General features: G+C 61.5%; 1 protein-coding gene across 1 annotated transcript; it reads right to left on the reverse strand.

The window, feature by feature from the left end:
- Positions 1-1,734: 1,734 nt before the first annotated feature.
- On the reverse strand, positions 1,735-18,402 carry LZTS1 (leucine zipper tumor suppressor 1). Its single transcript, XM_068174338.1, has 4 exons — positions 18,243-18,402; positions 4,964-5,373; positions 3,768-4,592; positions 1,735-3,077 (listed from the first exon to the last, which is right to left on the reverse strand). The coding sequence occupies exons 2-4, from the start codon at positions 5,312-5,314 to the stop codon at positions 2,418-2,420; spliced, it is 1,836 nt and encodes a 611-aa protein (XP_068030439.1). The 5' UTR covers positions 5,315-5,373; positions 18,243-18,402; the 3' UTR covers positions 1,735-2,417.
- Positions 18,403-23,639: the final 5,237 nt, after the last annotated feature.

Here is a 23,639-nt window from a genome sequence, read left to right on the forward strand (position 1 = left end):
AAACCTGCAGAAAAATAATTCTCTGTCCAGGCCGGGGCCTGGAGCGACACACCTGGAATGCGACGGGCACACACAGCGCAGTTGTGCAAAGGCAGCACGGCGAGGCCTCTGGAGATCACGTCACAGAGCAGGGGGGACACGGGGCCGAGGGGACACGGCTGGGGACAGGGTCGGTGCCACCGAGGCCAGCGGGAGCGGGGAAGTGCCGGGATGGGGGGGTCTGGACGGGCTCTGCTGCCCTGGGCTCCGGGCACAGAGCTCTGGCCGGGGCTGTGCTCATTTTGGGGGATGCACAAAATCCCAGCCCTGATCCTTCAGCTTCCCAAAACATCCTTCGGTGGGGCCGGGCAGGGACAGGGCAGGGACCAGGCAGAGATTGGGCAGGAATTGGGCAGGGGTCGGGCAGGGACTGGGCAGGGGCTGGGCAGGGAATGGGCAGGGCTGGACCTGGGGGGCACCCGCAGGAGCCCGAGGTTGGCTTTTCCAGCGGGCCGGGGGTGAGCATCGCTTGTGCCAGCGCCAGGACGGGCTGGGCAGTGCCAGGACCAGCTGGGCAGTGCCAAACCTGGCTGGGCAGTGCCAGGACCAGCTGGGCAGTGCCAAACCTGGCTGGCCAGTGCCAGGACTGGCTGGGCAGTGCCAGACCCAGCTGGGCAGTGCCAGGGCAGGCTGGGCAGCGCCAAACTCAGCTGGGCAGTGCCAGGACTGCCTGGACAGTACCAAGCCCAGCCAGGCAGTGCCAGACCCGGCTGGGCAGTGCCAGACTGGCTGGGCAGTGCCAGGACCAGATGGGCAGTGCCAGGACTGCCTGGACAGTACCAAGCCCAGCCAGGCAGTGCCAGACCCAGCTGGCCAGTGCCAGGACTGGCTGGGCAGTGCCAGACCCGGCTGGGCAGTGCCAGGGCAGGCTGGGCAGTGCCAGACCCAACTGGGCAGTGCCAGACCCAACTGGGCAGTGCCAGGACAGGCTGGGGAGTGCCAGACCCAACTGGGCAGTGCCAGGACAGGCTGGGGAGTGCCAGACCCAGCTGGGCAGTGCCAGGCCGAGCCGGGAGACCTGGGGCAGTGGTTTGGGGTGCTCGGGGCCAGGCGCAGAAGGCACAGACTGGTTCCTGTGTGTCACCTTTCCAGGCTGGAGTGGCGCGAGGGACGTGGAATTTTGCACAGCTCGGAGCCCGTGGCCGAATTGGCGGCGTTGGGATTGTGCAAGCCCCCCCGCCCAGGAACCCTGGAATGGGGCAGTGGGTAAATAATTGCAGCAAAAATATCATTGCACTGGCACAGAGGGGTCTCTGCTGGAGCCCCCAGCCCACAAACTGGGTCTTGCTGGTTCCCTCCCCACGCAGGGGGACACGAGGGTCACCAGCAGTGACACCTCGTCATCTGTGGAGCCACTCGCTGGTGGCAGGAGGAACTTTTAAGAGCTGGGGTAGAAGTTAAGGTGGATGTGGTTGGTTTGGGGTGTTTAACCAGCTCCCCTTGGCCGGATCCCGCGGGATCGGGGCACAGAAGGAGATAAGGCAGCTGTGGGTCCCGGGAGGGACAACCCTAGTGAGTGCAGGGGGCTGTGGGGTGAACACAAACCCCATTCCTTGATCAGACCATGGCTGGGACATTCCTGTGAATTCTTGGGTGCAGCTGCTGTGTGGCAGCCAGAAAAGGGACAGAGTCCGTGGGAGCTGGGAGTGCTGGGAGGGCTGTGGGGGCTGTGGGAGCGGTGCAGGGTGGGCTGTGCTCAGACTGAACATGGATTTTGGGGTGATTTTGGGGTGATTTCAGGAGGTTGGTCTGTACCAGGGGGGTGTGAGCAGGTGGGGACCTTCCCGAGGCCCTCACAGGCTGGCAGGGTGGATGTGGCAGTGGCAGGAGGTGGCTCTGTGCTCCCACAGCGCCTTGGGATCGACGCGACGGAGGGTGAGGAGCAGTGGGAGCTTCCTCCAGGGAGCTGGGGCTGATTCCTGTCATGAGCAGCGGGCAGGACTGTGCTGTGCCATCCTGGCAGCTGGGCACACACTGGGGCTGATTCCTGCCACCATCAGCAGGCAGGACGGTGCTGGGCCATCCCAGGAGCTCTGCCACCCTTGGAGCTGGGCACACATTGGGGCTGATTCCTGCCACCATCAGCGGGCAGGACAGTGCTGGGCCATCCTTGGAGCTGTGCCATCCCTGGAGCTGTGCCACCCCCAGAGCGGGGCCAGGCCAAGCCTGGAGCAGAGCACCCCTGGGCATTGGGCACGGATGGCAGAGAATTCCCTGGAGTGCTGATCCCTGCCCTCCTCGGGGGCAGAGGGGGCAGCGCCGGGGCGGGGGAGCTGCGGGCACGTCACCATTGGCACGAGTGGCTTGGTCACCTCTGGAACACGACGGAGGGATGGGGGGACACGGCTCAGCTCGGCTGCACGGGAGGGGACAGCGGCTCAGATCTCGGTGGCGATGATGTCCTCGTAGGGGACGTCGGCGCCGGGAATCTCCAGCTCGATGGGCTCCTTACCGTCCTCGCCCGCCGCCAGCTGCTGCAGCATCTTCTCCAGGCTCTGGTTCCTCTTGTACATGTGCAGGTAGCTCTGCTGCAGCTGCTTCTGGTAGTGGATCACCTTCTCCTTCTCCTCCTTCCACGTCTGCCGCTCGTGCTGGAAGCTGCAGCTCATCTGCTCGTTGTTGTCGCGTTCCGCCTTCAGCTCTGCCCGCAGCCGCTCCAGCTGCCCCTGCAGGGCCTGGGCATCGTCCCCGCCCGGCCGGGGCCCCTCGCGGGCCTCGCTGAGCTGCTCCCGGAGCACGGCCAGCTCAGAGCGCAGCTCCAGGATCTCCTGCTCCAGCAGGTTCACCTTCTCCCGCAGCAGCTCCGACTCGTTCTTCTTGCGCTGCAGCTCGTTCTCGCACACCTCCAGCTCCATGGCCTTGGTGCGCAGCGACACCTCCAGCTCCTGGGTCTTCATCTCCAGCCCCTCCATCTTCAGCCTCACCTCCTTCAGCTGCGCCTTCAGGCTCAGGATCTCCGTGGTCTTGGTGGTGAGCTCGGTCTGTGACTCCTTCAGCTGCTGCTTCAGCAGCGAGATCTCCCCGGATTTCTGGCACACCTGGGGGGGTGAACACCTGAGTTAGGGCTGGACTGCGGGGAAAGCCCAGGGTACCCCGTGTGAGCTGGGCACAGCTGGGGTGCAGCGCGTGGAGACCCTGAATTTAACTTTTTTACCACTATTTTTTATAATTCTAATTTAAATACAATTATTATTTGTAATTAATATTACATTAAATAATATTACATGTCATTATTTATAATTAATATTGATTTATAATTAATACACCTCTTACTAAATGTTGGAATTTCCAGCAGATTAACGGTGTTTGCTTGGCAATACCAAGGAGTGAGTAAATTAACCTTAAGCAGAGAGTGGAAGGTTTTACTGCTCCCTAACAAACAGCCATGGCAAACCCAAGGAATTCCTATTTCCTTGTGGCAAGGCAGCTTTACAGCTCCTGTGGGGCAGGAAAACCCGAGCTGGAGGCCGGGAATGCCGAGTTATTTTAACGCCTGAGGGGGTTCGTGCTGTGCTTGTTCCCTTGGGTGAGGGGAAGGTTCAGGGGGGGCAACGAGAGCCTCAGCCCCACTGCCCTGGGGACAGCCGGAGGCTCTGCTGGCATTTCACATCCATTTCCCACAGCCTGGGACGCTCCCGCCGGGTGCACGAACAGGATGGGAAGGGCTGGGGGGTTTGGAGCTCTCCCCCTCCACGTCCCCCTTGCTCCGGCCCCCTTTGGCCTCTCACCTCCCACTGCGTCTCCTCCAGCGCCGGGGCAAAGCTGGTCTTCTCCTTCTCGTAGGACCTCAGCTTGGTCTCCAGCAGGTTCTGCTCCTTCATGAGCTTCTCCAGCTCCTCCCGCAGCTGCTGCTTCTCCTGCTGCAGCTGGAACACCTGCAGGTGCAGCACCTGCTGCGTCCGCTGCGTTTTCTGCGAGGTCTGCTTGAGTTTGCTGTTGCACTTCTGCTTCAGCCCCTCCAGCTCCTCCTTGCAGCGCCGCTGCTTCTCCTCGTAGGCCTGGCAGGAGCTGATTTCCTTCTCCTCGAAGCTCGACTGCAGCTCCTGCAGCTCGCCCTCCCTCTCCAGCAGCTTCTGCTCCAGCTCCTGGATGGTGGATTCATCCGTGGAGATGGGCGAGCGCACGCAAGCGCTTTTCTCGGCAGTGGGGCGGTGCTGGGGGGCCTTGCCGGGGTTCAGGATCTTGTTGCCGCCATCAGAGAAGGACATGGCCTTGAGGCTCATCATGTTGCTGTCCTGGATGATGGCACACTGCAGGATGTTGTGGGCAGAGCCCCCGAAGCGGCTGATGGGGCCCATGGGGGTGACCAGGGGCTCCAGCTGGTAGCTGCTGCTGGTGCTGTGCGTGGGCAGGCTGGACATGGAGTTGCGGCCGGAGTCGGACAGGCCCCCCGAGCACGGCAGCGGCCGCAGCTCCTGCTCCTTGGCCTTCTCCGGGGGGTGCAGCTGCTGGGCCAGGGGCCCCCCGCTCTCGGGGGACGAGTGCAGGATGGCCCCGGAGCGCGGCAGCACTGGCTTGAAGGCCGTGGGACGAGGCAGCGGCTTGTCCCCACCCTGCCGGGAAGAGCAGAGCCCGTCAGCACCGAGCGAGCTCCGCGCGTGTCCTCCCGCCCCTCCTGCCCCCCGGGACAGCACCCCCGTGGTGGGACAGTCCCCCGAGGCCTCGGGGGGGATGCTCAGGGAGAAGCTGCTGGCTAAAACTGCTGGGTTTGGAAATGAAAGGATCCAAATCCTTCGGGCCGTGTTGCCGATCCGAACTCCCAGAAGCAGAGGTGGCAGAGTGCCCCCAGCTGCCCCTGCTCTCCCTGAGCTTCCTCACGGACCGCAACCAACACAACCCCGCGGTGGCACCTGCAGACACCTTGGGGACAGAAGGGCTCCAGTGGGACATCCCCCCGCTCCCAGGGCCGCTTTTCCCCACTCACCACCTCCAGCTGGCTGGGGAAGGGCATCAGCTTCTGCGGCGTGGGCGTCCCGAAGTCCAGCCCGCTGGTCCCGGCGGGCACGCCCAGCTCGCCGCCGCCCAGGGCGGTGTAGTCCGGCCGGTGCGAGCCGTGCGACTTCTGGCTGACCTTGATGTAAAAGAAATCCTCATTCTTGCTGCTCTTGGAGCCGGACTTGTGGCCGGAGTCCTGCGAGAAGCCGAAGCGGAGCAGCCCGTCCGAGTAGCGGTTGAGCTTTTTCAGGTGCGAGGACTTGCGGAGCTTGTACTGGGAGGCGCGGCAGTGCTTGCTGTGGAAGCTGTGGCCGGAGATGAGGCTGCTGACGCTGCCCATGCTGCTCCCGGCGCGGACAGATCATAGCAGAGCCCGCGGTGCGGCCGGGAGCGGCGAGCCTGGGGACACGGGGACACGCCGTGAGCCGGGAGAAGCCACCCGGGGAGGGTGGCAGAGCTCCCCGGTTTGGGGGTGTGAGGGTGGGAACTGAGGGGAGATACTGGGGGGGACCTCGGGTCCGTCCCGAGGGACAGCGCCGAGCTCTGTGTGACAGGGACGGGACCCAGGGAGCGGCGGGAGCGGTGCCAGGGGGGCACATCCCATCCCCACATCCCCACGTGTCCAGCTGGGCATCAGGGAAAAGTTCTTCCTCCAGAGGGTGGTGGGGCACTGGCCAGGCTCCGGCTGGGAGTCTGTGCTTGGGAGATGCTGGATAAAGCCAGGAAATGGCTTTACGTGGCTTTAATTTATTATTACTTTTAATGGCTTTTATTAAATATTTAATTAATTAAAATGGCTTTTTTTCCATCCTGGACAAAGCCAGGAAAGTTCTCTAAAAATGCCCGGAGGAGGAAAAGGGGTTTGTGGCGATTTTTAGCTGCCTGGCAGGTGTAATCCCAACCAGCCGCCGCATCTCCTGCCCGTTCCTGGACAGATCCCGGCTCCACAGCCTCTCCCGCATCCCCGGCGCTCCCGGATCCCTCTCCGCTTCCCAGCGCTCCTCTTAACCCGCCTGAAAAGGGCTCCGCGAGGCTTAATTAGCGTTAATGGCCGTGCGGCACTCGAGGGGACGAGAGGCCCCGTGAGCGCTGAGCGCTGCCATCAGAGGCACGCGGGGCTCTCTGCTCATCCGCTTTGTTGTGAGGGGAAAAACAGAAATAAAATAAAGCCCCAGCTCCTGGTGGCCTCTGCGACACTCGGCTCTAATGGGGACGCAGATCCATCTCGATAATTAGCTGGGAGAAGAGGGAAGGCAGGTAAATGAAATTATCTGGGTCCTGTTTGCACTGGAGGAGGAGGGAGGGAAGGTTTCTGCTCCGTGCTGTGTTTGGAACAGCTCAGAGCTCCCACTGGGTGCTCCAGCCCTCTTCAGAGCTCCCCAGGCCGAGTTCCCGTGGTCCAAGCAGGAATCTGGGGGTTAAACTGGGGGTGGGAGAGGGTTGGGTGGTGGAGGGGGTGCAGGAACGCTGTGCCAGGGCCTCCTCCCTGCCCCATCCTCAGTCCCAGACTCAGGCTTCTGTTTGCCCACTCTTCTGTTTTCCCACTCTTCCCACTCCTCTCTTTACCCACTCCTGTTTTTCCACTCCTCTTTTTCCCCTTCTCTTTCCCCCATCCTTTCTTTTCCCATTCCTCTTTTCCCACTTATTTCTTTTCCCATTCCTCTCTTTTCCCCTTCTCTCTTTTCCCACTCCTCTTTAACCATTCCTCTTTTTTCCCCTTCTCTTTCCCCCTCCTCTCTTTCCCCCCTCCTCTCTTCTCCCATTCTTCTCTTTTCCTACTCCTGTTTTTCCACCCCTCTTTTCCCACTCGTGTTTTTCCACTCCTATTTCCCCCCTTCTCTCTCTTCCCACTCCTCACTTCCCATTCCTCTCTTTTCCCATTCCTCTCTTTTCCCACTCCTCTCTTTCCCTGCTCCTCTCTTTCCCCCCTCTTCTTTTCCCAGCCCTTTTCCCATTCCGGGCCGCTCCCGCTCGCTCCGCTCCGCCTGCTCCCAGCCCAATCCGCGCTCATCCCTCACTTTATCTGTTTTCCTCTCGCCGTGCCCCGAGGATCGGCACGGCTGAAGCGGCACAGGGAAGACAGACTGCCCGCCTAATCCCCAGATCCATTTCTGGGAGATTAAGAGAAGCGAGAAAGGCCCGAGCGGCTGCCGGGACGCTGCTGATACGGCACAAGCTTTGGGAAGAGGAGGAGGGGAGGGATCGCTGCGGGGAACGCGATAATTGTCCCCACAATTGTCCCCACAATTGTCCCCACAATTGTCCCCACAATTGTCCCCACAATTGTCCCCACAATTGTCCCCACAATTGTCCCCACAATTGTCCCCACAATTGTCCCCACGCAGCCCGTGCCGGTGCCCGCGGGGGGTGGAAGGCGCTGTGACAATGACACAGGTGCCACCTGCGGCCGCAGCGTCCCCGGGCAGCGCTCAGCTCAGCTCAGCTCAGCTCAGCTCAGCTCAGCTCAGCTCAGCTCAGCCCCGGGCTGTGGCACGTCCCTGTACATTTATTTTCCACCCAGGGGGGTCGCACGGCGGGGCTGCGGGGCTTTGAGCCCCTGAAGAGGCCGGAGCTGCTCGCTGTCCCCTCGGGCAGACGCGCCCGTGGATTTTTGGGTGCCTGTGGGAGATGGGAGAAAGGGGAGGCAGCGCTGGGACTTTCCAGCCCCTTGGCAGGAGGCGTTTCCATCAACCCCAGCCCTCCCACGCACGCCCGAGAGGGTTGGGCACGTTTTCCTTCTCCTTCCCTCTTAAAAATGAACACTTTGAAAGCCGTGGGGGAGTTGGAATTCACGGGCAGCGACGGCAAAAAGAGGAAGGCCCTGGAGCCAGCAGAGCTGGGAGAGCACAGGACCCCAAAAAGGGTCAGAGCTGTCCCCTTTCCTTGTTCAGCACCTTCCCTGTGTGACGTGCAGGGACGCTGAGGCCCTGCAGGGAGTCAGGGGGGTTTGCTGAGCCGCCAAACCCCGGCTTTGCGGACATTCCCACAGGAGAATTGCGTGGATATATCGGGCTTGGGGATTTAAGGGGGTTGGGAGTTGGGCTGGGTCAGAGCAGGGATCTTGTGAAGTGTAAAAAATAAATGGAAATGATCCTGAGAGTGCAGGGAGTGAAAGTGGGGGTGTCCCGTGGGCAGCTGGGGGTGCACAGCTGGAGAGCACTGGCGGCCTGAGGGTGTGACACGGCCAGAGGTCACCAAACCACAGAATTAGAAGAAAAGGCCCTTGAGATCGAGTCCAAGCTGTGACCTGAGAGTCCCCCCGCAGTGAAGGCGGTGACTGGAGCTGCGGGGGGGTCACGGTGTCCTCGGCGGGTCCCGGGATGTCCCCGCACAGCCCGGCTGTACCCAGAGCCCTGAAGGTGATTACCCCGATCAATTAGCGAGCACAGAGAGCCAGAGACGACACGAGCAGCGTGTCCCTGTCGCTCTGTGCCTGCAGCAAACGAACCTCTCAAGGGTCTTTTTGTCGGCACCGCCACGGTGGCAGCAGCACGAGCCCCGTGTCCCCTCCCCGAGCAGGTCTGTGACCCTGCCAGGGGCTTCCAGCTCCCCCTGGATCAGGGAATCCCGGAATGGTCACGGTGGAGATCACCCAGAGCAGCGCCTGGGGGTGTGGGGGTCCTGGAGGGCCGATCCCGACCAACAGCGCGGGCTGAACCCTGGGATGGGGGAGAACACGTGGATTCACCCACTCGGGCTTGTGCAGAGAGAGGGGGGAAAAAAATGAATGGCATCTCATCACCGCAGTCATGCCTACCCCGCACGTGGGAGCGCCACTCTCCCCTGCCTCCTTCCCCCCGGAATTCAGTCTTATCTCCCTCAATCTTATCTCTCTCTGCATTTGAAGCTTTCCCCCTTCCCCGCTGCAGCAGCTTTCCCTGCGCCTTCCCGAGCAGTCCCCCTGGCAGGAGCCCTGGTTTCCCCGCGGTGCTGCTCCGCTCCCTGCTCCCTGCCGATCCTGTTCTTCCCCCCCTCTGGAATGCCAGCGCTTCCTTCTTCCCCGCGAGCTCTCGCCCCCGCGTTTTCCCTCCTGGATTATTATTCATCCTCGCCGTGCAGATGCTCCCACACATTTGGGTGTTTGTTGGGAGATGCACGGATAGCACGGAGCAGCTGCCAAGAGCCCGGCTCAAGGCGCAGCCTGAGCCTTCCTCTTTCCCTCGAGCGCTGCCAGGCGCTGTGCCCGTGTCCCACCCGGCCATTTGGGGCTTGGGGACACCGGGAATGTGTTCCTGGAGGGGGAAACCGGGCATTTCCATGGCGAAAAGTGCTGCCTGGAGCATCTGAGTTGGGCTTTAGTGTAGGGAATGGCTCAGTGCAGAGCTTGGAGCTGGGCCTGGGAGCGGCACTAAACCTGGACTGAGCCTCCAGGACCCCCAAACGCTGCTGAACCCCACTGGCCTGGGGAGACGAAGCTGCCCTGGGCTGTGTGAGAGCATCTGCCCGGCTCAGCTCCAGCTCCTGCTGCTCTCCCTGCGCCCAGCTGGGGCCCTGCTCTTCAAACTCTGCTCTTTTTGCCCTCCAAACCCTGCTATTTTACCCTCCAAACCCTGCTCCTTTTGCTCCTCAAACTGATTTTTGCTCTCCAAACCCTGCTGCTTTTGCTCCCCAAACTGATTTTTACTCTCCAAACTCTTCTCTTTTTGCCCTCCAAACCCTGCTCATTTACTCCCCAAACCCTGCTGATTTTACTCTCCAAACCCTGCTGCTTTTGCTCCCCAAACTGATTTTTACTCTCCAAACCCTGCTGGTTTTACTCTCCAAACCCTGCTGATTTTACTCTCCAAACCCTGCTGCTTTTGCTCCCCAAACTGATTTTTACTCTCCAAACCCTGCTGGTTTTACTCTCCAAACCCTGCTGCTTTTGCTCCCCAAACTGATTTTTACTCTCCAAACCCTGCTGGTTTTACTCTCCAAACCCTGCTGCTTTTGCTCCCCAAACTGATTTTTACTCTCCAAACCCTGCGAGTTTTACTCTCCAAACCCTGCTGCTTTTGCTCCCCAAACTGATTTTTACTCTCCAAACCCTGCTCCTTTTGCTGCCCAAACGAACGGCAGCATCCAGCGCTTGGCGAGCCCCGAGCTCAGCCGACCTTGCCCCCAGCCCGTGGCCGAGCCCCTCCCGGCGCTGCTGGGGCTGAATTCAGCCCCTGCCGGGGCAGGCGCCGGCCTCGCGGTGCTGCTTTGTGCCTCGGGGCCCCACAACAAGGCTTTCATTCACTGCCACCATTGTCCCCGCTCATTCAGTGACATCCACCGGGCTGGTTTTGATCGCGGGCCGGCACAAAGCGCTCTCCATGTGTTCCGCCCCGATTTGCCATTAGCGAGCGGGGGGGACACTCGTCGAGAAGAATAACAAGCCTCGATGACACGTTCCAGCCACTCGAATGGCCCGGGAGTCCTTCACACGAAGTGTTCTGTCAACGAGCACCGGGAGAATTCGCAGCCGCCGCTCGTTAAGGGGAGCCCGCGGTGCCTCTGCCAGGGGCTGGGTGGGCTCCGTGCCAGTGTGGCTCTACCACTGTCCCCTGGCAGCTGGGCACCCCGCTGCAGGCCTGCGGGGTGAAGGTGCGATTGCTCAAAAGCAAAAAAAAAAAAAAAAAAAAGAAAAAAAGGCAAAAAGAAAAAAAAAGGCGGGGGGAAATGGAAAAAAAAAAAAAAAAGATAAAAAAAGGGGGAAAAAAAGGGGGAAATTAAAAAAAAAAAGGAAAAAAGGTGGGGGGGAAGAAAAAAACAGCAATTTGCATCGCACCAGTTCAGGCCAAGGTCACTCACAAAGCCAAAAATCATCGCTGAATTCAGCAGCAGCTTTGGGAAGAGCCTTGCAGGAGCCGCGGACACCCAAGGAGGGACCGAGGCGCGGATCCCGCCCGGGATGTGCCAACAAGCGGCCGCACTGGGCGAGCGGGGTGGAACCATCCCCGGCGGGACGTGGGCGGCTCCGAGCGGCGTTCGGGGCAGAGCAGGAGGGGTTTGTGCGGTTAGCGGTGATTCAGAGCCAGGACGAGCTCCGGGGGTGCCACCCCACCCTCGGCGGGGAAGGGCAGCGCTCCCCCGGGCACAGCGGGGAGAGGCTCCCGGCCCTGCCCGGGGACGATTGCTCAACCCGCAGAAAATCGGTGTCAGCAGCGTCCCGCCGCTTCCCGCTGCTGCAGAGCCTCCTGTTTGCTCTCTGCAGCCTCAGCCCAGCAAATCCCCGGCCTAGAGAGGGGATCGGCTCTTCTCCTCTCTGCCCCGCAGCCCCCGGGGCACGTGGGGGTGACACAAACCCTGAGAGCAAACAAACCCTCCCTCCTCCCAGAGCCAGAGCTCGGGGACGGGGCTCTCCCAGAAATGATAAAAACTCCATTCAGGCAGGAGCTGCCTTGGCTGGGGCCTGCTGCTGCCACGAGGGGATAAACGGGAATATTTCAGCCCAGTGGGACAAGTCCTGGGATGGACCCCCCCGGGATCCTGCAGGGAGTCACAGCCCTTGGAAAAGCCGGGCTGAGGAGAGGCCTGGGCTGGGGAACGGGGCTGGAAAAGGTTCTGCCCCAACAGGGCAGCGGGCACTGCCCAGGGAACGGGCACGGCCCCGAGGCTGCTCCAGGGATGGCATTTTGGGGTGTCAGTGCAGGGCCAGGGCTGGGACTCGGATCCCCGTGGGTCCCTCCCAGCTCAGGACGTTCTGTGTTCCTAGAGTTAATTGGGATGCCAGCAGATGGTGAGCGATGAGGGACTGAACATCTTCACCTCCCGCCTGCCAGCCGTGGAACCGTGTCCCCACAGGTCAGTTTGGGAATCTGCTGCTCCCAGGCCAGCCCTGGAGCTGCCCCTGAGCGAGGAGGGATTTCTGGAGGCCAAACCCCCCAGCTGTCCCCACGCAGCTGCAGTTTGAGAGCTGCAGAGCCCAGAAAATCACGGCATTCCCGGGAGCTGGGCTGGACACTGCCCCAGCCCCTGTCCCTGCCTGAGCCCTGCTCCCAGCTGCCCCACGGGATGGATGCTCCCTCCTGGATGCAGAGCAGCCTGGGAACATCCCAGGAGCTCGGAGATCCCTGCTCTACCCACCTTGCTCGGCCTCCAGCTCTTCTCCATCCTCCCAACACCAGCATTTGTGTGAACACCCCTCAGCCCTGCCTGTGAGAGCAGAACCCCAATTCCTCCTCCCTCTTTTTTGGGTTAAATCCACTCCAGGCCCCCTCAGCTGGCAGCCCCGGCTCCACCACGTGCCAGACCCTCCCGGTGCCACCCAGAGCTGCCCAGTTCCGTCCCCGCTGCTGTCGCCGGGCTTTGGGAGCTCGGTGATTCACAGAGCACCCACACGAGCCACATCAGTCATGCTCGGCTACAAAGGGAACGCGTGTGAGACACCGTTAAATATTCCTGGGGCGGAGAGAAAGATCCTTTCAGCTCCTGTAATTCCTCCCAGCATCTGGCTTTTCGCACTAATGAGCGACTGAGACGGCAATTAGAGCCCTGCTAATTGGCAAGGCAGAAACGCCCGCTCCCCGCTTTGGTTTGGGGACACCTGAAGGGTGACAGTGGCGCCGCATCCAGCCTGGGGCATTCACCCCCTCCCGTGCCGGGCACCCTCGAGCCGTGGGGAGCAGCCACAGCGCCAAGTCTGGGGACAATCTGGGCTCCCGGGGATGCTGTGGGGGACAGGGAACCCCGTCCCCGAAGGGGACACCTCGCCTGAGGTGCCGTCCCTGCAGGTGTGGAGCGGCCCCTCCTGCCCCGCCCCCCCCCCGCACGGGGCAGGGGGGATATTTTGGGATATTTTAGGATACTTTGGGAGCCGTCTGGGGCTGGCAGGTGGTGCCGGGGTGGTGACAGCTGAGCCCGGCTTTCACTCGGGAGCCGCCAGGCCCCTGCTCGCGCTTCTCTTCCCGAGCCTGCCCCGCACAATCTGCCGCGCTGGGAGCTGACATTCCCGGCTCCCGGGGGCAGCTCCGGGAGGGCTCGGGATGGATCCCTGAATTCCTGCCCGGGCAGCACCGAGCCCGGCGGGGCTGGGGGTCCCGCGGCCTCTCCCGCCACGTCCCCGGGCTCTGCCTGATGGGAAGGCTTTGTCTGTCCGGCTAAAAATAGCAGGAACTTGGTGTAACTCGGCATGAGCCCGAAATAATTCTCCTCTCAGCTTTCCGCTTCCACGGGCTGCTCACGTGGCTTCACCCCTGAATTATGGATAAAAGCGGGATGAGGGACAGCAAACCCATTTCCCTCAGCGTGGAACGAGGTGCTGGCACCAAGGGCTCCTTCCACGAGGCACCGAGCTCTCCAAAACCTGCAGGAAGTACCTGGGCCGAGGCTCTTTGTGCTGCACAACTCCCCCAGGCACAGGAGGGGAGCAGCATCCTCTCCATGTACAGGCAAAATTTAGCAGCGGTGCTCAGGCTGCCATGGAGACCGGGCTGTGTTTGCAATCTCCGCGCCTTTTATTGTCTCTCCCCCTCTCCCGAGCTGGCTGAAAAGCAGCCAGGAGCAGCAGGGCTGGCATTGCCGCGCTGTCATTGCCCCCCTGGCACTGCCCCCCTGGCACTGCCCCCCTGTTCCTGGTGGCCACAGCAGCCAGCCCACCCCCCCCCCCCCCGGGTGCCCTCTCTGCTCCTTCCCCCCCTCTCAGGGCCACTTTGGGCACCTCCTGGCCTCTCTGGGGACCATAAAGCAAATTTGGGCTTGCTGGGCTCAGATGGGCACTGTGAGGGGCACGGGGCCACCCTCTGCTGTCCCTTCCTCCCTGTGCCCTGGGGACGGCCAGGAAGGGGGGACAAGGGCTGGAACTGGGCTGGAACCGGGCTGGTTTGGGGCTTTTTCCTTCAGCCAAGGGCTGGACACTGCCTAAGAAACAGGAGGGGGAGTCACTGGCCCTGGCAGCAGCTGAAACCCCCAAATCTCTGCCCCAGCCTGAGGAAATTGTGAGAGTCAGTGGGAAAACCTCTCCCAGGCAGGGCCTAAACACCCTCCTCAAACTAAACCCCGTGCCAGGTCTAGGCTGGCCTTTGCTGTGATTCCTGCTGTGCTGCCCCTCCCTGTCTGTGGTAGCAGTTACACCCGGCTCGTCTAAATTTGGGGATTTTTGTCCCCTGCCTGGCGCTCAGAGCTGAGGAAAAGAAACTTGTGCTCCTTGATGAGGAGCCAAGCTCAGTCCTCGCTGTGAGGAGCATCTGCTGCTGCTGTCTCCTCATCCCCAGCTCCTCTCCTGCTTCCCAGAGTGTCACATCCCATCCCAATGCTCCAATGCAGCAGCAGGAGGGGGAGGGGAAAAAAGGCAAATTCAGTTCTCACTTCCTATTTTCCTCTTCCTCTCTTTTCCAGACTTGGCCCGTGGTGAAATCCACCCCTTTAATGCCTGGCTGCCAAATAGAGCAGCTCTCCCAACAGGGAAATGTGCATCAAAGTTGCAGGGAATAATTAATTAACCTTTAAAGGAGCTCTTCCCTAAGTGGCTCACGGAGATGTCACTGAGGTGTTCCAAAAATTGGGAGGAGCAGGAGGAGATGGCTGCTGGGAAAAGGAGCAGTTCAAGATCCAAATGCTCCTGGATCCCGAGCTGGAACCTCTGATCTTGCCTTGGGCAAGGGGCCAAATCCACAGCCCTGCATCCAGGACAGCTGTGAGAACTCCGAGGGGACACCTTGGGATGGCAGCAGGGATTTTTGGGAGAATTTCCTTTCCCAGGACCTCCCAGCTGCGTCCTCTCCCTCTCCCAGGCCTCGGAGGATCCTCCCTCCTCCCAAAGCCAGAGCTCGGCGACGAGGCTCTCCCAGAAACGATAAAAACGCCCTTCAGGCAGGAGCTGCCTTGGCTGGGGCCTGCTGCTGCCACGAGGGGATAAATGGGAATATTTCAGCCCAGTGGGACAAGTCCTGGCTGTGAGGAAGAGGAGGAAGAAGAGGAAGAAGAGGAAGGTCTGGCTGGGAACGCTGCAGGGGCGCAGGAGGCAGAGCTGCACGTTTACTGCTGCAGGAACCCCAGCGCTGCTTGTGCAGCTCCTTCCGCAGCATTTGGCTCCCCAAATCCAGGGAACTCGGGGCTTCCCACAAAAAACCCGGGAACTGCTCGGCCTTCCTCCTCACACGGGCTTCTCCCAGCCCAGGGAGCAGCACAAAACCCCGGCTTGCAGCAGGGAAAGCCTCGGTGAGCCACGTGCCGGATCTTTGTGCATTCCCTGCTATTTTTAACTAATCCCGAATGGAAACCCTGCTCGGGGCTCCTGCCCACTCCCGGCCTTGCTCCCTCCCTGCTGCTCTGCAGCTCCTGGAAAAATCCCCCCCAAGGGCAGCTGGCAAGCGAGGAACACCGAATAAATCAGGCAGGGGGTGGATGTGGAGCCTCCCAGGAGAGAGGGATATTTATAAATACGCCAGGCAGTGGTCAGGGGGGACAGGAAAAAAAACCTCCAAATTTCCTGTGGGGGCTGAGCTTTCCCTGAGCCCTGCAGGATGAAGGTGCCACAGCTCTGCCATGGAGCCATGCGGGGCCACAGCCGTGTCTCTGCCAGGCTGGGCTGCTCCAGGAGCAGTTTTAGGAGCGGTTTTAGCAGCAGGTTTTGCAGCAGGTTTAGCAGCAGCTCCCGGAATAGCTGCAGTGCTACTACAGTTTCACACTTGGCCACGCAGCGCAGGCACCGAGCTCTGCCGGTGGCCCTGGGTGACTCGGTGTCCCGGGAAGGGACCCTGGAGCTCGGCTCTGGCTCTCAGGGATTTTGGGGATGGTCCCAAGGATCAGATTCTTGCCCCGGCCCCGGCCGGGCCCTGCTGCTCTGCGCTGCCCATCTCTGCGTGCTGAGGATGCCTCACCTGAGCCTCACCTGAGCATGACTGGACCTGCCCGCTGCAGACAGAGCCTTTCCCAGAGAGGGAAAAGAGGGATTTGGGGCCGAGGAGAGAGCGAGGGGTGCAGGAGGAGGGGCAGCCCCCTGGGACAGATCCCTGTCCCCTCCACAGCGGAGCGTCTCCCGCTGCCCCTCCTGCCCGGCACATCTGGGCACGGGAACGCAGCCCCGGCAGCCCCCCCAGCCGGGGGGCTCTGCAGGGGCGCTGGGCTGCTCTGGAACTTTCATTTTGCTGCCTGAGCCTCGCCTGCCTTCGCCTCCCCCCCTCGGCAGCGCTGCCTGCCAGGAGCGGTGACTAACGGGTGGGAGGGACGGAGCGGCTCCGGCCCGATTCGGCAGCCCCGCCGTGCCAGGGAGGGCTCAGCCGGGCACAGCTGGGGGCTCCGGGGGCCAGAGAGTCCCGCAGCGGGGGCCGGGAGCATCCCCGGAGCTGCGATTGTGTGGCTGAGTGCGCTTTTGCAGCTGCCATTAATTGCCCCCAACGCTGATTGCGAGGATTTCGCACTTCCAGCTCTTTGTGCCGCTCATTAATGACCTGGTAATTAATGGCCTGGGCGGAGCGGCTCCGCAGTCCCGCGAAAACCTGGCTGGGGGCACGGGGGTGAGCTGGACACCCAGTTTGACACTGGAAAAGCCTGGCTGTGGGCACAGGGGACAGAGTGTGACCCTGTGCGAGGCTGGGCTGGACAGGAACCCCTGGCAGAGCTTCCCAGGGAAGGTAAATCGGTGTCGGGTTGATGGTGGAGGAGTTTTTTTCCCTGCTCGTTTTCCGCTTGCCGCAGCCTCCGGCGCGGAAGAGGAGCTCTGGGGAGGATTTGGGCAGCCGTGGGGGCTCCTGTGGAAACGCACGGGCCTGCTCCCAAAAATGGGGCCAGCGCTGGTCCCTCCTGGCTCCCCGAGGCACAAGGCGGGGGGAGAAGCTCACGGGCCCCACTGTGAGCACAGGAGAGAGACAGAAACCCCTCAGGCCACGGGAGTGCCTGGACGGGGCAGCCATGGGGGGCGGGGGGGTGGCGCAAGGGGACAGCAGGAAACCGAGCCCAGCTCCCCGGGTGGCAAGGACGCCCAGCAGGGATGCAGCTGTGCCACCCCTGCAGCCGGGACCGAGGGATGGGAGCACATCCCTGGGGTAGGGGGGGATCAGCACTGGGGGTCCCGCACGACCCCGGGCCCTCTTGTGGGTATGGGACCCCCCCTGCCACTCGGGAGGGGGGGACCTGTCCCGTGGAAAGACCCCCTGAAGCAGGAGGGAGAGCCCAGGTCCCTTCGGAAATGTCACGGTGCAAGCAGCGCCCAGGTGGCTCAGCAAGGACGGGAATGTCACCTGCCAGGACGGGAATGTCGCCTGCCAGGACCTGTCCCCGTGCTCGGCCCCCCCGTGGAGCACCGGGCCGTGCGGGTCCGTCCCCGAGCCCTCGGTGTCACCGGCTGAGCGGTGCCAGCCCGGCGCTGACTCTGGCCGTGGCAGCTCTCCAGCGCCGCTTTTCCAGGCGAGATTAATCCCTGGCTTTCCAGGAGCTGCGCGGGCACCCGCGGGAGCTGCGCGGCCTCCGGGCAGCTCTGAGCTCCCTCCCACGCCTTCCCCGGGCTGCAGAAGCCGGCCCGGAGCGGGGGCAGCCCCGCCAGCCCCTCGTGGCCCCAGGAAAGGCCGGACCCCTTCCAGAGGCGGCGGGACGGAGCTGCCGCATCCATCCCGGTGCGGTTGGCGTTTCCCGCAGGGGTCCCCGCTGCCCGCGCCAGGCGCGGCCCCCGCGCTCCTTCCTCCCCTCCCACGCACCCGGCCCTGCCCGCGCAGCTCCAGCGGCGAAGAATTCCTGCAGGAGCAGGCAGCCCCTCGCCGGGATGGCTCCGAGCTGATGACAACAAACCAAAGGCATCCGCTCCTTCCCTTCCTTCCCCTCCTGGCCGGGCAGTGCGGGGCTCTGTAACCTGAGGCAGCCCGCACCGAGGTGCTGAACAGGCAGAATTTTCTCGCTGCCGTGTGAAAAGAAGTTTTCCAGACTTCAGAGGGAAGCGAAAAGCCAGAGCGGAGCCCCGGGGGAGCCGCGGGCGGCTCCGAGCGGCCAGAGGGATGGGAACCGGCAACGGGGGCGAGTCCGGCCGCTCTCCCGGGGCGATCCTGACCCTTTGTGACCGAGCCCGAGCCCTGCCCCCGAGCCCCAAGCCCGGTCCCCACGGTGCCGAGCCGGGAGAGGGCCGGTGCGGGGCTTCCCCGGGGCCGCTGTGCCCGGCGGGGGGGGGCTCACCCCAAAGCCATCGCACTGTGGGGAACCCCGACCGCGCATCTCAGCCCCTCCGGGTCCCCTCGGTGTCCCGTCAGTGTCCCCGTAGCTCCCCGGGCAGCGTCCCCCGGTGCCGCCAGCGCTTCCCCCGCGCGTCCCCTCCGTGGCCCTGCCCGGAGCCCCCCGGGCACGGCCCCCCGGTGTCCCCCCGTGCCGCCCGTGCCCACCTCGGGTGGCCGCTGGCTCCTCGGCGCGGCGCGGGGCTCCGCGGGGCTCCCGGAGCCGGCCCGGCCGCAGCATCCCCGGCGCGGCGGCGGAGGAGGAGCCTCGGCCCCGCGCCCGCGCACCGGGCCCGCCCCGGCGCAGCCCCCGGCTTTGTGCGCCGGCCCCCGGCCCCTCCTCTGCGCCCCCGGCCCCTCCTCCGCGCCCCGGGCCGCGGCTGGGGCAGGAGCGAGGGTTTCTGCTCGGATGCGGAGGGAAAGGGGTCCGCGGGTGGATCCGGTGCTGGGGTTGGCTCCGGCGCCTCGGGAAGCTCTGCGGGAATGGAGCCGAGGCCCGGGGGAGCAGCCAGGAGCCCGCCCGGCCGGGAAAGGTCCGGGCTGAAGTTCCTGTTCTGCCTGATTCGCTGCGAGCACCTTGAGCAGAGGCTCCAAAATCCCGGCCTGGGCTGTGCCCGGCTCACGCCACCGCCGGTCCCGGTGGCACCACCAGGGACACGATCCCCGGGCCCCTGACCGCCGGCAACCCGCTCGGGCGGCTGGATGCTCCAAGGGGGACCTGACCCCTCCTGGGCTCTCCGGAGTGCGGGGGACGTCTCTGCTAAATCCATTCGGGCTGGGCCCCGATTTCTGTCGCCCAAGCAGGTTGTCCGTGGCCGCAGGTGAGGTCTGTCCTGCTCCTGATTTTCCGTGTCCTTCCCGTTGCTCGCTGGCAGCCTGGAACAGGGCTGGAGGTGCAGCGACATCGCCACGTCCCTTCCGTCCCTGCCCACCGGCCCCGGAGGGGGTGTTCGCCTCTTTCCCCTCACCTGGGGAGCCGCTCCCTGCCTGGACTTTTCCTGTCCGGACTTTTCCTGCCCGGAGTTTTCCGCCTGCCCCGCGCGGGGCCGGGGAGCTGACGCAGCGCTCAGGAATCCGCCGGGCAGCTGGCAGCACATCTGGGCTTGTCCCGGGCACATCTGGGCTTGTCCCGGGCACCGAGCGGCCCGGTCCGGTGTGCGGGGAGGGAGGATCGCCCGAGCCGGAACAAGATCCCTATTCCAGCCCAGGATCCCGCATTCCAGCCCAAGATCTCCCATTCCAGCCCAGGATCCCCATTCAGTCTCACACTGGGCTGCTGTGTGCCCAAGGGATTGGGATGGTGTCCCATGGGATTGGGATCATGGTGTCCCGTGGGGCTGGGATCATGGTGTCCATGGGGTTGGGATCATGGTGTCCCATGTGTTGGCATGGCGTCCCACGGATGGATCTCCAGCCTTTGGCACGGCCCGAGGAGCTCAGCACTGGGATTTGCTGTGCTCCCCCAGTGGGAGCCGGGCCAGCGCCCCAGGACCGGGTGGGAGGCGTGACCCCAATCCCGGCCCTCCCCTCCTGGGGTCTGACAGGAGCAGGAACGGTCTTGCGGGGCTGGGATTTATGGGATTTTGGGGATTTATGGGATTGATGGTGCTGCCACTCGGCAGACGAGATCCACCCCCTGCCTTTTTTAGATGCCGTTTCCTGGCAGCTCCCTCGGTGTCTCTGCTGGGCTGAGCCGCGCTCCCACAGCCCCGCAGCTGGAATCGGATATTTTGGGAGCTTTGAAGTGAAGGGAGGAAGAGGAAGGTGAAGAGCAGTGGGAGGGGGAGAGAGAGGAGGAGGAGGAGAAGAGGAGAGGGAGGGGGAGAGAAAGAAGAAGAAGGAGGAAGAGGAGGAGAAGGAGGAGAAGGAGGAGAGAGAGGGAGGAAGAGATGAAGGAGGAGGAGATGAAGGAGGAAGAGGAAGAGGAGAAGGGAGGGAGGAGGAGGAGGAGGAGAAGAGGGAGAAGAGAGAGGGAGGAAGAGAAGATGAAGGAGAAGAAGGAAGAGAATGAGGAGGAGGAAGAGAAGGAGGAGAAGAAGGAAGAGGAGAGGGAGGAGGAGGAGAAGGAAGAGAAGAAGAGGGAGAGGGAGAAATAGAAGTAGGAACAGAAGGAGGAGGAGACGGAGAGGAAGAAGAAAGCGAATTCACCAAATTCACGTGAGCACAGAGAGGGTTCAGCAGGACGGCACGGGGGAAAGGGCCAGGAGAACGGTGATGATTCATTTTCAGCCAGCTCCGTGTTTCTCTGGCAAACCACAAGCAGGAGGGATCCGCTCCAGCCGGGCCAGCGGCAGCTCCCAGGAATCCTCCGGGCTGGGAGCTCAGCAGTTCCACCACCATGGGGGGTCTGGGGGAAGAGCCCTGCAGTGTCCCCCGGCTGTCCCCGAGGATGTGCTCGGCTCCTCTGGGCTGGAACTCACCCTTGCTGACTCCTCTGGGCTGGAACTTGCCCTCCCTGCTCTTCCTGGGCTGGAATTCGCCCTCGCTGGCTCCTCTGGGCTGGAACTCTTCCTGCTCGGCTGCCCCATCCCATCCCATCCCATCCCATCCCATCCCATGGATCCCATCCCATGGATCCCATCCCAGTCGTGTCGGAGCTCGCCCCCGGTGCTGTGTCCTCCCCTGCAGCCGCCTCTGCTGCCGCTGTGTTTCTTCACCTGCCGAGTCACCTGGAAGCCTTCCCAGGGCAGGGGAGCCCCGGAGAGGAACTGGAAAGGATCCCGGGGGAGGTTTGGGTTCTTGAGGAGTGTGGGGTGAAGGCCAGGTCCTGAAATGCCTCCCTGAATCCACCTGCATTTCCCCATGGTGGGACCTGACCTATTGTGAAAATCCCCCCGGCAAACATTCCACATTTTAACTGCTTAAAAATTCCTCCAGCAAACCCCAGCCACACACAAAAAAAAAAAAAAAAAAAAAAAAAAAAAAAAAAACCAAAAAAAAAAAAAAAAACAAACCCCAAAAGAACAAAAAAATCACAATAATCCACTTTTTGTCCTTTGGCTGCAAACGGGGGGTGAACCACGGGTGATTTATTTCCCTGCAGGGAATTCGGGCAGGGAAATGTTCCCGGGCCTGGCTCAGGTCTGGCAGCTCAGGGAGTGGCTCAGGTGGGGAACGAGTCCCTCCCTCTTCCCTTTCACCCCTCCTTCCTCCATCCCCCTGGATGCAGCCCTAAGTGGATTTGCATGGCTACACGGAATAAAATCCCTTATATTTCAGTATAAAGGAAAAGCAGAAATGAAAAAGAAAGGATTCCACCCCCCCCCGCTCCTTTTTTTTTTTCCTTTCTTTCCCTACTCCCAGATTATTTACAAATCCGTTGAAATTGGATAGAACTCGGTTCACACTCGTTTGCTGCTCGGGGAGGGAATTACAAGATAATCAGATCAGCGATAAAAGCAAGAAGTAGGTGTGTATTTAATGACTTTTTCCCCCACAGAGCCATGAGGGAAGATCGGAGGAGTGAGGCAGAGGCTGGAAAAGGAAACAAAACCTCCAAAGGCTCCACGGGGCTGGAGGGTGCCAATGGCACCCGGGGGTTGCAGGGAAATAAATTGTTCCTTGATTTTTCCACCTGGATTTTCAACAGATCCGGGCACAGGATGTGGGGTGAGAAGGGCTGGGGGGACAGGGAAGGGACATCCCCTGGGGCTGGGTCACACAGGGCTGTTACAGCTCTTCTGGTTTGGAGGGTGGGTTTGCTTCCCAAAACCACGGGGATGGGAATTTCCCTTCCAAGGGGGAAGAAAGCAGCTGTGGGGCTGCCCAAATTCTGAGCCCAAAGCCTGATCCCCAAGCCTGAGTCCAAAGGCTGATCCCAAAACCTGAGCTGAAAGGGTGATCCCAAAGGCTGATCCCAAGGGTGATCCCAAAACCTGATCCCAAAGGCTGATCCCAAGGATGATCCCAAAACCTGACCCCAAAGGCTGATCCCAAAGGCTGATCCCAAGGGTGATCCCAAAGGCTGACCCCAAAGGATGATCCCAAAGGCTGATCCCAAGGGTGACCCCAAAGGCTGACCCCAAAGGCTGACCCCAAAGGCTGACCCCAAAGGCTGATCCCAAAGGCTGATCCCAAAGGCTGATCCCAAAGGCTGATCCCAAAGGCTGATCCCAAAGGCTGACCCCAAAGGCTGACCCCAAAGGCTGATCCCAAGGGTGATCCCAAAACCTGACCCCAAAGGCTGATCCCAAGGGTGATCCCAAGCCCTGAGCCCAAGGACTGATCCCAAAGGCTGAGCCCAAAGGGTGATCCCAAAGGCTGACCCCAAAGGATGATCCCAAAGGATGATCCCAAGGGTGATCCCAAGGGTGATCCCAAAGGCTGATCCCAAAGGATGATCCCAAAGGATGATCCCAAGGGTGATCCCAAAACCTGACCCCAAAGGCTGATCCCAAAGGCTGATCCCAAGGGTGATCCCAAGCCCTGAGCCCAAGGACTGATCCCAAAGGCTGAACCCAAAGGGTGATCCCAAAGGCTGAGCCTTCCTGGAGGTGTCAGAGCAGGGATTTGGGATTTCAGGACTGGGATGTGTCTTTGGGATTGTTGAGGGCTCTGCTTTGGGCTCTCGCTTTGGGATCAGCTTTGGGCTCAGCTTTGGGCTCTGCTTTAGGGCTGGGAATATTCATGAGCTCAGCCCCGCTGCCACCAGCTGGTGTCCCAGGATTTTGTCCCCATTGTGCTGCACAAAGGGATTTCAGCCAGGCCCATGTTCTGGTCGGGTGGAGGAGGGAATCCATCCCCTCCATCCCCTCGGAGTGTGTCCTTCCCACAGGAAAGGGGACTCCCACCAGCTCCTCTGTAATTCGAGGTAAAACCTGACCGCACTGCCACAGCTTCTCTGGGAAATCCATGCAGCATTCCCAGGGAATTCCCGCCTACTTAGGCCAGGCTTTGCTCCCAGCTCCCATTCCTGGAGCCCTGAGAAGCAGCTCTGCTTCCAATCCCAGTCAAAAAAAAAAAAAAAAAAAAAAAAATCCACAACCAACCCTCAAAAAATCCAGAGAAATTCTGAAAATCCACTGCCATCCCCTGCTCAGAGGCAGATTGATATTTCCTGTCCCACTTCTCCAAAATCCAGCTCTAAATCCAGCTCCAAATCGGCTCCAAAATCCTGCTCCAAAATCCTGGTCCTGGTCTGGGGTGGGAGCTGAAGGGTGGAATCTCAGGGGAGGAAGGTGGGAAAGCGAGGGGGGATCCCAAAATGCTGGAGGGAGCTGAAGTCAGGTGTCACATCTGGGGTGAGAAATGGGAATATCAGTGGGTGAGATATCCCAAATTTTCATCCCAACCCAGGTGTCACAGCTGGGTCAGAAATGGGAATATAAGTGGGTGAGATATCCGGACCCCAGTGTCATCCCACCCCAGGGTCTCTGGAGCAGAAGTTTTTTCTCCTTTTCAGAAGAAAAGTTTTCTCTCCTTTTCCTCCTCCTCCTCCCCTCCTCTCATTACTCACCACTAGTGCAATTCTTATCTCCATTCTGCCTGCCTTGCTCTGCCTGCCCGGATTCACCCCAGGACGGCTCAGGCCTCTCTCCTGCTGCTTTCCAGGGAAAAAACAGCAGG

The sequence above is a fragment of the Anomalospiza imberbis genome, chromosome 28 (assembly GCF_031753505.1).
Source record: "Anomalospiza imberbis isolate Cuckoo-Finch-1a 21T00152 chromosome 28, ASM3175350v1, whole genome shotgun sequence".
In the NCBI taxonomy this organism is placed as follows: Eukaryota; Metazoa; Chordata; class Aves; order Passeriformes; family Viduidae; genus Anomalospiza; species Anomalospiza imberbis.

What these genes read in the sequence shown, in the direction of transcription:
- LZTS1 (XM_068174338.1), bottom strand. Translation starts at nt 5,314, where the DNA reads ATGGGCAGCGTCAGCAGCCTCATCTCCGGCCACAGCTTCCACAGCAAG. An exon ending in TCCCCAGCCAGCTGGAGGTG is followed by an intron (nt 4,593 to 4,963) that starts GTGAGTGGGGAA and finishes TCTTCCCGGCAG; the next exon opens with GGTGGGGACAAGCCGCTGCC. An exon ending in TGGAGGAGACGCAGTGGGAG is followed by an intron (nt 3,078 to 3,767) that starts GTGAGAGGCCAA and finishes TCACCCCCCCAG; the next exon opens with GTGTGCCAGAAATCCGGGGA.